General features: G+C 35.1%; 1 protein-coding gene and 2 pseudogenes across 1 annotated transcript; 1 reads left to right on the top strand and 2 right to left on the bottom strand.

Moving 5' to 3' along the window:
- The first annotated feature begins 212 nt into the window (after positions 1–212).
- LOC111299234 (protein LIKE COV 2-like) lies at positions 213–11294 on the top strand. The gene is made up of 7 exons (XM_022894320.2): positions 213–469; positions 929–981; positions 1096–1205; positions 2573–2740; positions 8420–8517; positions 9319–9445; positions 10715–11294. Exons 1-7 carry the CDS (start codon positions 356–358, stop codon positions 10813–10815), a joined length of 771 nt encoding a protein of 256 aa, XP_022750055.1. The 5' UTR covers positions 213–355; the 3' UTR covers positions 10816–11294.
- LOC149519610 (uncharacterized) lies at positions 6968–7872 on the bottom strand (annotated as a pseudogene).
- A 70-nt stretch (positions 11295–11364) lies between the features above and the next one.
- On the bottom strand, positions 11365–12726 carry LOC111299227 (alkane hydroxylase MAH1 pseudogene; annotated as a pseudogene).
- Between the last annotated feature and the right edge of the window lie 578 nt (positions 12727–13304).

The following is a 13304-nucleotide window of genomic DNA, read 5'->3' as shown; positions in this document are numbered from 1 at the left end:
TGTAAAAACTTAGGAAGCAATATAATATTTAATAATGTTTATGTCAAAATTGATCATTAGTACAAGCCGAAAAAATCTGATTTGACCTTAAACCAAGGAGATTAATTGTAAGAAAAATAAAATCACATGACGCACCTTGTCACAGCAAAAAATTACGATGAGTCAAAATCTAACTTACTACTTAAAGCAGGATTCTGATGCCCTACTTCGGTACGGGAAACAGTTATTCGCATAACCAAACAATGCTCACGACCACGGTTGCAGAAAGAAGTAGTTCAGCACACGCAAGAGCAAGAGTGAAAGAAGACTTCGACAAAATTCACAACTGAAAAAACAAGAAAAAGAAAGCGACAACATGGGAGAAGAGAAGGAAGGCACGTCGAGTTCACTGAGTGAAGGACTCGCTCCCCGTGACCCGGACGATCTCCCCAAATCTCCTCCTAGTTCTCCCAATTCCTCCACTCGCAAGGTATTTCTCTTTATAATAATTTCCCCAATTATTTCTTTTTAGTGAGGTTAAGCGCCACTGAGAAATTATTATTAACGAAAAGCAAGCTTGCTCTGCTTATTACTATGCTGTTTGTGGAATAGGAAGCTTTGCTTGGTTGATGCTTTTGCTCGTTCAATTTTTTTTTTTTTTTTGTAAAATAAATCAAACCCAAATTCACTCTCTGTAATGCATGTTCCAATATAAAGCATTGAAGGAAAAGACTCTCTCACACACCCATGCATCTCCGCACTCATGTACCCTGATGTGGGTATGCGAGAGTACTCGCACCCACGTGCACGTGAATGTGTGTGCACTCAATACAATAGACATGTTTGAGTTGATTTTTTGGTTGGGTATTTAGTATGGAACTTTGCTGAATTATTGTTTTAGAAATGAACTGTTTGCGTGTCACATGTTGTTAGCTCTTGCATTTGACAGGCTTGTTATGCTGTTCTACAAAGCTGGGTCTCAAAGAAGTTCATGACTGGATGGTAACAAGCATTTTTCAATCATTTTCCATTTTTTTTTTGTTAATAATTGTTGTGGTTTGCTTATTTATTTGACTCTTCCCTCAGTATAACATTGTTTGTGTGGTGACATTACAGCGTGGTACTCTTTCCAGTTGCTGTTACATTTCTAGTGACATGGTGGTTTATTCAGTTTGTTGATGGTTTCTTCAGTCCAATCTATGCTAGGCTTGGATTTGACATATTTGGTAAGGCTTCAAAGTCCTAGCTGAATGTTCTTCCAATGCTGACATTTAGAAATGTAATGAACTGCTTTATGACTTTCGTGTGTCAGCTTATGGCTAATTTACTAATGATGTAAATTTAGTTAAAAGAGATTAGTGAAATTCTGCTAATTTCCTAGTGTCTAAATATGTTTTCTGTACTTTCAATATCCATGATAAAAGCTGAAATATATCATGGTTACATCCATTCATGACAATTCTTTAACAATGAGTTAATTCAGCTAATCATCTTAGAGACAGAGCAAACGGGAATTGGGAAATGAATAATCAAGGGAGATATAAATCTGAGTTTTACAGTTGTTCACTGTAGTTTAAGCCCATTTATCATTGTCTGCATGATCGACAGCTAGTCAGCTAGGGTTTATAGTTGTTTTATAATCTAATATTCTTAAGAGAAACAGGAAAAAATGAATTAAAAAAAAAAGATCCTTAAGTTTCAAACCTATAATTCCACAATTGCATTGGACCACACAATCCAGAAGAAAGAAAACGTAAGCTTCACACCTAGCATTCCTTGGGAGTCACCGCTGAGGCTGATTGCTTCACACAATCACAATGCAAGTGATGCTGAAAATCTCTTATAATATTCTATATTTGCTTAAATAGCACATTAATTTTTATATAGGCTTCTACCACCCCTAATTCTAAGTAAACCACGACTCCTATTCCAAAGACTCAAAATTAAAAACTTACAAACTTGACTTAAAGCCAAAACCTAATAGCATAAAGGAAACCAATACTAAGATCCTAAACCCTAATATAAATCTAAATACCAAATGCATCCCTGTATCTGTAAAATTAAGCCCCATAAATACAATGAAATAACAAATAAAAGCTTAAGAAAGTAATCCCCCTAATTAGCTTCATTGCATTCTGCATCACTATGTATGATTTCATTAGTATGTGGCAGCTTTGCATTCTGGTCACAATTGCACTCATGTTAGCAGTTGCTTATATTTTTCTGGAATATTCTAGAGGCTATCATAATTGATGGTTGATGCTTTAGGCTTCCATATCGCCCCAACTTATGCAATATTGAAGCATTTGTTGCTATAGATGTAATTATTGATGTTTTAATGATATACAGTCATCTTGGTGCAGATTTAGAGAATAGTTTTATTTTAAGTTCCTGCATGGCATCAAGTTTCCTAGTGGAAAAGGATGCTTGAAAATATTGTTATCTTCTTTTCATTTGTTTCCTATTTCGCTGCACTGTTTTAGAAACTTTTCTGATCTTGTCTTTGATTATGATTAACCTGAGGCTCGGAGTGCCTGGTCTCTCTTTTCATAACTGCATATCATACTGAAATTTTGCATGTATTATGGTGCAGGCCTTGGGTTCATTACATCTCTATTGTTTATATTTTTTGTGGGCATATTTGTTTCATCATGGCTGGGTGCCTCTGTTTTCTGGCTTGGGGAATTGTTAATCAAACGAATGCCCTTTATAAAGCACATATACTCAGCCTCCAAACAAATTAGTGCTGCTATTTCCCCAGGTAATACTATTTTTTTTCTAAACAGTTTCTTATGCCCTTTTTCCATCACTCTAGAATGTAGTGTTATGACTTCCAGGTTCCAATTTATCATCACAGTTAGAAATTCATAATATTTTATTATTTTTATATTAGATTTGCAATGTGAGTTAGTCTATAATTCGACTTCTTTTTTATCTTCATTTACATTTTTTTAAGTAAAGTGACTTAAAAAGTTTCCATAAGATTAGAAAAAGGAAAATTTTGGCATAGAAAAGAAAATTGATTGCTTTAACTAGTTATGTTGAACCAGAATGCAATATTAAAAAAAGTCTTGGTGGAGCTTGGCTGACAAGTTGTAGTTTCTTAGAAGATCCAGTTAGAAGAATGTTTTTTTTCCTTTTGGGTTGGGGGGTAGTGGAGGGTGAAGAGTATTTTGTGAGAAAAAACTAGCAATGCTTTGGGTTCTCAAAAGGCTTATATGAGTGAAGAAATCTCTAGAATAAAGCTTTTTTATTCTTTTATAATTCCCTTATTACAATGCTAGAATTGCATGAAGATATATAGGCTAAAGATTGGATATTCCCTGCTTTAAAACCCAAGATTTTCATGTATTAAAATAGCTAATCAAAGGAGTAATTTACTCTCTACACATAATAGGAAAAATAGCTAATTGATTTAGTGTAATTACCAAAATCACTCCTTATTCTAAAAATAAAAGACTTAACTAAAATAGACAAAGTCAACTAATCAAGTAATAATGAAGATTAGATTTCCACACTCCCTTTCAAGCTAGGTGGTAGATGTCAATCATGCCTAGCTTGGACTTTGGATTCTCAAAGTTGTTCCAAGAGGGAGCTTTAGCGAGTATATTTGCAGTTTGGGGGCATGTGGGAGTACAAACTAATCTAACAATTCCTTCATATATCTTCTCTTTGATGAAGTGACGATCAATCTCCACATGTTTGGTCCTGTCATGATGAACAGGATTCTTTGCTATACTTATGGCAGCTTTTTTGTTGCAGAATATTTTCATGGATTCTTCTGTAGAGGTCTTTAACTTCCCTAGCAACCTTTTTAGCCAAATTCCCTCACACATGCCATGAGACATAGCTCCAAACTCAGCTTTTTCACTACTTCTAGCCACCACAACTTGCTTCTTGCTTTGCCAAGTAACCAAATTTCCCCACATATAAGTATGATAACCAGTAGTTGATCTTCGGTCTATCACGGATCTAGCCCAATTAGCATCAGTGTAAATTTCAACATTTTGGCGTGATATCTTCTTAAAAATAACCCCTTTCTAGGACTTTTCTTTAGGTGCTGTAAGATTTGATACATGACTCTCAAGTGTTCCCTTAGTTGGGTTGTTCATGAATCTGCTTACCATGCTAACCGAAAATCTGATTTCTGGTCATGTATGAGAGAGGTAGATGAGTTTCCCAAAAAGTCTCTGATATCTGCCCTTATCCATTGGTGGACTTCCTTATTCCATGCCTACTTTATTTATTGTGTCTATGGGGGTGTCAGCAGATTTGCATCAAAGCATTCCGATTTCCTTTAGTAAGTCTATGACATACTTACGTTGTGAAACAGAGACGCCATTCCTTGAGCAAGCTATCTCTGTGCCAAGAAAATATTTGAGGTGTCCCAAATCTTTGATTTCAAATTCTTTGGCTAGGAGGTTCTTTAGGTTGCTAATTTCTTCCACATAGTTTCTAGTAAGAATAATGTCAACTACATAGACAATAAGAATGGCTATTTTTCCTTCAGGTGAATGTTTGACAAATATGGTGTGATCGGTTTGGCATTGTGAAAAACCATACTTCTTTACCACTATTGTTAGTCTATCAAACCATGCACGTTGGTATTATTTGAGACCATATAAAGACTTTCGAAGTTTACATACCTTGCCAGAGTTGTCTTGGTTTTTGAATCTTGGAGGAATTTTCATGTAAACTTCTTCTTCTAGGTCACCATTAAGAAATGCATTTTTGACATCTAGTTGGTGGAGTGGCCAATCTAGATTCGTTGTCAATGATAATAGTACCCAGATTGATTTAAGTTTAGCAACCGGAGCAAATGTCTCCTTGTAGTCAACACCATAGGATTCGGTAAATCCCTTTGCAACAAGTCGAGCTTTGAATTTATTAATGCATCCATTTGCATTGCGCTTAACAGTAAAAATCTATTTCCACTTAACTAGAATTTTCCCTTTAGGTAGTTCTGAAATCTCCCATGTTTTGTTCTTTTCTAGGGCCTTGATTTCGTCCAAAACAGCCATCTTTCACTTTGGTTGCATGAGTGCTTCATGAATATTGTTGGGAATCTGCATATTGTTTAGTGTGGTAACAAAAGTCCGATAAATGGATGATAAACCTTTACAAGAAACTACATTACAGATTGGATTTGAGTACATGATCTCACACTTTTCCTTAGAGCAATTGGTTGATCCAGATCATCAAAAGATTCAATAGAATCAGATTCAGTAATAGTGTTACTTGTGTTGGTTTCAAGTATCTCTAAAATTGGTTCGGATTTTTGGTTTTTCTTTGAAGGTGTACATTCTTTTAGATCCTTCTGAGTTTTATGTCTTCTTGAATAGACAATCAATTCTTTGTTTTTTTTCCTTTGTGTGGACTTTAGGCTTGGAGGATTTGGTTTTATGTTTTGGACATGGAAGGGAGTTTGAGAAGTGTTTGGTGGTTTGGTAATAGGATCTTCCCAAAGTTGATATTACCATGTGATTGGATTCTCCCCCTGAATGGCAGTTTTGGGAAAGTAAGGTTGATTTTCAAAAAGGGTAACATTCATGGAATGGTAGAATTTCTTTGTTACTAGTAACACTTGTATCCTTTCTGATTTGGGGAGTATTCGAGAAATATGCATTTGATGGATTTGGGATCTAATTTGCTTTGGTTTTGTTGGCTGGTAAGAATAAATGCAGTGTATCCAAACACTTTAATGGGAATAGACAAGATGATTCGAAGGTGAGGATAGGAACCTAGAAGGGATTGACAAGGGCTTTGAAATTTTAGGACTTGAGAAAGCATTTTGTTTATAAGATATGTAGCGGTAAGAAGAACCTCACCCAAAAATGCTTAAGTACATGATAGCCATCACGAGGGAACTTGCAACTTCCAACAAATGTCGATTATTTCTTTCAGCAATGCCATTTTGCTGAGGAGTATTGACACACGAGCTTTGATGAATTATACCATGCTTCATTAGATATGATCCAAGGATTGAATTGTAGTATTCTCTTCCATTATTAGTTCTCAACACTTTGGATTTTGGTTTTGAATTGAGTTTGGATCATATTGTTGAAGTTTTGGAATAGCTGACCCACTTTTGATTTTTTCTTCATAAGGAATACTCAAGTAACCTTGGTGTGATCATCAATAAATGTGACAAACCATCTGGAGCCAGTAATGTTATTTACTCTAGAGAGACCTTAAATGTCACTGTGTATCATTGAAAAATGATGGGATGATTTGTAAGGCTGATTAGGATATGTGGTACAGGTATGTTTGGATAGTTGGTAGACTTGACACTGAAAGTTGTGAGAATTTTTATTGAATAATGAGTGAAACAACCTTTTGAGGTACAAAAAGTTTGGATGACCTAATCGATAGTGCCACAACATGATAGTGCTATCTTTTTATTATTACTAGGTGATGAAGCCACACAAGAGGTCCTATGATATTGTCTTTCAGAATTATTAACTCTTAGGATATAGAGTTTTGCACACATCATAGCATTGCCAATCATCTTCCCTAAGTCCAAATCCTGAAATTCACACATATTTGGAAGAAATTTAGTAACACACTTAAGATCTTTTGTATGTTTGCTTATAAACAGTAGATTGCAACTTAGATTTGGGACAAATAGAATAGAATCGAGTGTTATCTGTTTGGAAATAACAACAGAACCTATATTGGGCACTTTTGAAAGTGACCCATCAACAATTTGAAATGTGAAGTTTTCATGACATGGGTTGCTTTTACTAAATACAGATGCTTCCCCAGTCAATGTTTGAAGCTCTTGAATCTACAATCAATGAACTTGATTTTTCTAGTTTTACACTCAAGGCACTTAGAATTATCTTTTTGGGCTAAATAACCTGTTCCATTAGGAGTAGTAATGTTTTGCATTGATTGTGGAACCATCATTTGGAGAAGCTCCAGTTGTTCTTTGCTAAAAAGACTTGGTTCGGTAGAGACTGAATTTTTAATAGTAGCTAAGTTGCCGTGGTTGTCTCTGTCTTGTGAAGACCATGAAGGTTTCTAGTTGGCTGGTTTCCTGTGGATCTTCCAACATGTTTCCTTTGTGTGTCCAATTTTCTGACAGTGGTCACACCTAGGTTTGCCTTTCTTTTTCTGATCATTGTTGTTCAACTGGGATCCCTGGACAGCTAGAGCCAAATTTTTAGGGGTTGAAGCAACTGTTTGTGTTCCCATCATTACTGTTTTTTTTTTCCTGCTTTCTTCTCTACGAACTTCTGAAAAAGCTTCTCGAATACTCGGCAAAGGCTTGGCGCTAAGGATTCTTCCTCAGACTGCATCAAGGTTCTTGTCAAGACCAAGTAGAAACTTGTAGAGTTGATCCTTCTCAACTAACTTCTTTTACTGCTTTCCATCGTCAGAGCACTTCCATAACACCTTCGAGAATATCAAGTTGTTGCCAATGTCGGATTAGAAGGTTGAAATATTCTGTTATTGAAAGTTCACCTCGTCGAAGATCATGAAGAATACTCTTGATTTTGAAAATTTCTGAAGTGTTGTCAACATTGGAGTATGTTTCCTTTGCTGCATCCCAAATCTCTTTGGCTGTTTTGTGGTACATGAAATTTTCTTCAGTCTTATTGGTCATAGGATTGATTAACCATGACATCACCATGTTGTTCTCCAACTTCCAGCTTTTGAACCTTGCATCATCCTTTTTTGGAGGTGCAGCTACTTCGGTAAGATAATCTTCCTAGCCCTTTCCACACATGAACATCATAATCGACTGGGACCATTGAATATAGTTTTGTCCGTTGAGTTTGTGCCCTGTAATTTAAAGGATTGATCCTTCGGGTACACCGGGATTGTTGGTGACTCTAGCTCCAGGGTTAGAGGTAACCTCTGTGCTGAGCTCTCGCTTCTACTGGTCATGCTAGACTCCAAGTGCAGAATTTCAAAGGTTCAGATCGTGCTCTGATACCATGAAGAAATCTCTAAAATAAAACTCTTTTATTCTTTTATATTTTTTTTATTATAATGTTAGAATTGCATGATGATGTATAGGCTAAAGATGGAATATTCCTAGGCTTGAAACCTGAGATTTTCATGCATTAAAAGAGCTAACCTAAGGAGTAATTTACTCTCTACGCATAATAGGGAAAATAGCTAATTGATTTGGTAATTACCCAAAACAATCCTTATTCTAAAAATAAAAGCCTTAACTAAAATAGACAAAGTCAACTAATCAGGCAATAATGAAGATTAGATTTCAACAATGAGAGGTAATGGAACTTGTTCAATGGGAGTGATAACATGTGGGAAGATATCTCTAATGGCTGGCCTTGTATCATTCTTCTTTGATGATTAACCTAAGCTGGTTTTCCTTTTGTAGTCATGGCATTACTAAAGATAGCAATTAGCAAGTTGATGCTTGGTATAATTTAACTTGATAATTATCTTTTCTTGTACCTCCTTACAGACCAAAATACCAATGCTTTTAAAGAGGTTGCAATTATTCGTCATCCTCGTCTTGGTGAATATGCATTTGGTTTTATCACATCTTCTGTTATCCTTCAGGTAAGTATTACATATCCAATTCAAAGAACCAGATCTTATTGTTTTACAATTCGGTTAAGCTTATTGTGAGAACCATCTTATGGACATTAAATGTCATTTGTTAACTGGTAATGTTGATATGCCAGGACACCTATTCCCAAATTTGTTTTGCTTTTCATGTTTTTCTTTTATTCTGATTTTTTTTTTTGAAAGACTAAGATGAGGGATGCTACCCATATTAAATGCAATTGCATTTACTAAATTGTCCATCAAGTGAATTGTTGCTGTTAATTTTGTTTTATCTTTTTAAATAGAGTTTAAAATGACAACTCTCTGCAAGTTGGTACATTGCTTTCCTCTCTAATTTGGGAAATAGATTAGAATGACACATCTGTGAAAATAGGAACTTTGTTTCCTCCCAAATGTGATAAATAGATTATCTTATGACTTTGTACTGAATTGAGTTGTGCTTGGTATTCAAGATCTTCTATATTATAAATTTATGTAGAAATATGAGGCTGCATGCTAAAAGCCTAGGCAAGATGTAAGCAGATTTGGTTTCTTTAGTTGATGATTCAGTTTTCTCTGGATTGAGAGGAAGATCACTAATTTCCTATTGAAATTTGAAACTTGAAATTAAGGTTCAAGCATAAAGCATAAGTCTGCAGTGTCTGCATATATAGAAGTTTTGAATTTCTGGAAAAACATGCTGCATATTGGCTGGTACATCATGGAAGATAATGTTTTTATTGGCAATGGAGATCATTTATGGTCGCATCTTGTTGAGCTTCTCAGATGCAATAATTGGCTGTTTGTTTCCAGAGGGATAATGGGGATGAAGAGTTGTGCAGTGTTTATGTACCAACAAACCATCTATACATTGGGGACATATTTCTTGTCAATTCTGAGGAGATCATAAGGCCAAACTTATCTATTCGAGAAGGCATAGGTCTGTTATCTATTCTTTGAAATAATAATGACACTTTTTGTTGTTTTTAGCTGTGAAGTCTCTTACATCATGTTTGCAGAAAATGATTCTTTCTATTTCTGTGTATTATATCATGTTGGTTCTGGTAGATTCATTCTTTTGAATGATGGTTTTGAATAAAAAATAGTGATGCTAGTTTTTATAGGTGCAACATATAATGGCATATGTATCTTTTTTTCTCTTTTTCAATTATCCTTTATTCAAGCTTTTTTGGTTTTTTATTAATTGATGTCTAGTATAACTGATTATTGTCACCCTCACAATGCATTGAATACTATTCACTCTTGCCCAACTTTTCTGTGATGTATCATTATGGAAGAAGAAAAAGCTAAAGAGACTTGTCAATGCTAGCTTTTCGTCTTTGTGGGGAAAGTGGCAAGTGGTGTGATTGTATTTAAAGAACATGATATTTCTCTAGGTGCTTTAGAAGTCCAGTTGGCAACTAAAAAATAAAATGTTAGATTGTTATGGTAATTATCCATATTTTTGACAGCTACACTGGAGTACTAGACAGGACAAACGAAATATTGATTGCATAAAACAGTAAAGAGCCACTACTTACTTATCCAAAAAAAATAGCTACTACTTGTAGGTGACTCTAAATTCAACTAGATGTTTGGCACTGGAGCTGCTAATTCTTTATATGCTTAATGTTTGTTACAGATTGTGGAATTCCTTCTCAAATCTCTTATTTCAGTTAAATTAGAAGGGTGTTACTACTTGAATAGTTTATTACATTTTTGCTAAATTGCGAAAATCCATGAACTCTTGACTATAGACTTTATCATTCAAGTAATATAACTATTTATTATTTAGTGACTATCTTTCTACTTAACTAATACACTTTTTGAAATACAATGTTAAAATTTGAAATTTCCAAGATATTTTGGAAATGCGATTGAAAGAGGGGAAAAGAGAAATAAATATCTTAAGAATTTAGCATGACATAACTACCTTCTGTTCCCCCAATCTCTCCTCACTGTCGGCAGAAAAAAAAAAAAAGACAGAGAAGAAAATTTAAAATAAATAAATGAAGGTGTGGACAGAATGTATTTAACATTCCTCCTACCATAGGAGATATTAGTATCAATCAGGATAACCATTGATATGTTGTCATGCCTACATGTGTTTCTTGCATTTTTATATCCTTTGAGTTTGGATTTTATTCCAAGTAGTTTATACATAATTTTGCATGGTTGGGTGATTATCCTATTTTCTTTATAAATGCAGAGATAATTGTTTCAATTGGCATGACAATGCCGCAAGTAATTTCCCCTGTACAAAGGATTCCGTATCAGGGTAATAGGATTCCTCTGAACAGAATAATGTGAAGACATGGAAAACGGGTGATTCTGCTGTTGTCTCCTTTATCTGTGGGATTTATGCAGGGAATTAGAGGAAGTTTTTGTTTTTATTTTTGTTTTTCCCATCCTGTTGAATCATTTTGCTGATAGAAACATTTGGCTTTTGACTATTCGGATGGTTGAAGTGTCTGAAAAATAATACCTGGATGGTAATATGGATCTTCACATTTGTATCAGGGTTATAGGAGTAGAGAATTTCTTGCTCAGATAACACTCTTCAATACCTGAAAAGGTGATTTATTATCATTGGAAGATCCTTGGCTGAATTGTCAACATTATGGTTGGGTGGCAATCATGAACTGCATACTGTTGTATCTGTATACTTGCCGTGTATAGAAACAAAAATCCAGATACTGTTTCCCTTTGTTCAGTTGTGTATAAACTTTCATGAAATATTTTTTTCATGAAGTAGGGAATTAAAAAGCAAATGCGAGCAATTATCTACAGTCTGGTAATAGGCTTCAATTCTGTTTGTGATACTAAATTGAAGTGGCTTGGGTTTTAATACATTGGCGATTAGTACAAAAGACCATGTTTATTTAGTTTCGTAACATTCTTGGGTAGTACAGAAGACCAGCAAGACATGCAAGGTAATGCTCATTCTCAAGGCCATCTTTCCTTAATTGTAACCATTAAACCTTGTTTCATATGCAAAGTGATGCTGTTTTTAGGGTTCAACGGATTGTTTTCTACAACTTGGATATGGTAATTGTGGATAAAACCTGATGCAATCATCTTCATTAGAGTAAAAGCAATCTCCTTTCCTAAACAAATCCTGGGCCCTGCGTTGAACGCAAAGAACTTGTGTGGCCACTCATGTTTAATCCCTCCGCCGTGGGTGATCCATCTCTCTGGCCGGAGTTCATGGCAATCATCTCCCCACACCGATGTCATCCTTCCCATAGCATGTGTGCAGATCAGGATATTTTGTCCCTGATTGATCCTACGGCCATTAGGAAGGGTGTCATTTTTAACATGAGTCCTTATCTCGAAAGGAACTGGTGGGAACAGTCTTAAAGTTTCGCATAACGCTGCGGGGAGATAAACCAATTTATTCAACTCTTTAGCACCAAATGCCAGCCATTTCATTTCTACATTTTGTGGAAAATATTGTTGTATTTCTTGGATTCTCTTTTCAACAACTGGATGCTTCAAAAGAAGCCAGAAGGACCAACTGAGAACCGTGCTTGTAGTATCTTGAGAAGAGAACATGAGACCTGACATGTTGTCTCTAATTACATTATTAGAAGCTGATACAGTTCTAAGGAGTTCGTGTCCGATCAAGTGAAGTCCCAAGGCATTGAAATCTACATCCTCATCTTCCATTCTATTGCTCATCTCCTTTCGCTTTAGCGACACTTGTTCAGCCAACACGTTATCAACTGTTGTCCAAACATCACCCAATTTCCCCTCTTTTCCAATCCCCAGCCATTTCTGCAACTTCCAAAAACTGTCCGGAAGGATATGCCGATCTAATATGGCTTTACAAGCATTCGATATGGCATTTGATAATAGAGTTTCGTGGAAACTCACAGGGAAGGAATTAGCATCATCAAAATCCGAATTGAAAAGCGTATTTCCAAAAATATCCAATCGATTTTTCCAGCCCATCCCTTTGGGATATATCCCAAAGTTGGTGCTGGTTATGTGATGCACATTGCCAGGATCCCTGGTGATCATTAAATCTAGATTGGTAAACCAAGCGCCTTTCACTATAAACGTGCCGCCGCTGCTTTCAAGAATTTCAACGGTTATGTCATGAAGCCGGTGGAAGTTGGTTAATAACACAGGTAACATTCCAACTACGGGCCAGTCCAGTTCCACGGAAGCTCACTGGTTTTCCTGGAATAACCAAGAATAATAGCAAACAAAATAGCTGGCAAAATCAAGGAATTCTATATGATTGCATATGTAATTTCCTTAATGTGCATAAATTAAGCTGCATATATATACACACACAGAAAAAAGCTATATAATAATAATAATGCCCTTCAAAAGATGATAGCATGAACTAATTAGATTAAACTTGCAATTCTATATTTTTTAATAGTATTGCCCTATACTTTCAAGTTGAAATCTCATGGTCTAACAGTTAAAAGAATGATAAGTTTTATAAACTAATCCTTATATTATTTTTCAATAACCAATTAAAGGCTCAAGTTATATATGTATATACGATCGAGTATAATTAATAATAAATTATATTAGAAAGAACTCATATTTGAAAATACACAATGACAAAATATTCTAATAGATTATAGGAAGTCTTGGCGGGGATAGGTATATTATAGTGATTTATGTCATCATTCAGATACTACAAATCATTTTTGGCTTGAGAAATGTTAAGGATAATATATCTAATAACACTGGAATTTTACTAAAAATAAACTATTGCATTTTTTTTTTTGCATGAAATAAAGCTATGAATAATTTTATTTTATTAGAATACAAATCTT

This window comes from Durio zibethinus, chromosome 3, assembly GCF_047325235.1.
Source record: "Durio zibethinus cultivar Kanyao isolate XHJ-2024 chromosome 3, ASM4732523v1, whole genome shotgun sequence".
Taxonomy (NCBI): Eukaryota; Viridiplantae; Streptophyta; class Magnoliopsida; order Malvales; family Malvaceae; genus Durio; species Durio zibethinus.
The sequence above is the reverse complement of the archived record's forward strand: the minus strand, read 5'-3'. Positions and strand labels throughout refer to the sequence as shown.

Excerpts from the sequence above, each read along its gene's own strand:
- LOC111299234 (XM_022894320.2), top strand. The coding sequence starts at position 356 with ATGGGAGAAGAGAAGGAAGGCACGTCGAGTTCACTGAGTGAAGGACTC. Across the intron at positions 470-928 it reads CCAATTCCTCCACTCGCAAG|GCTTGTTATGCTGTTCTACA; the intron begins GTATTTCTCTTT and ends TGCATTTGACAG. Across the intron at positions 1,206-2,572 it reads GCTTGGATTTGACATATTTG|GCCTTGGGTTCATTACATCT; the intron begins GTAAGGCTTCAA and ends ATTATGGTGCAG.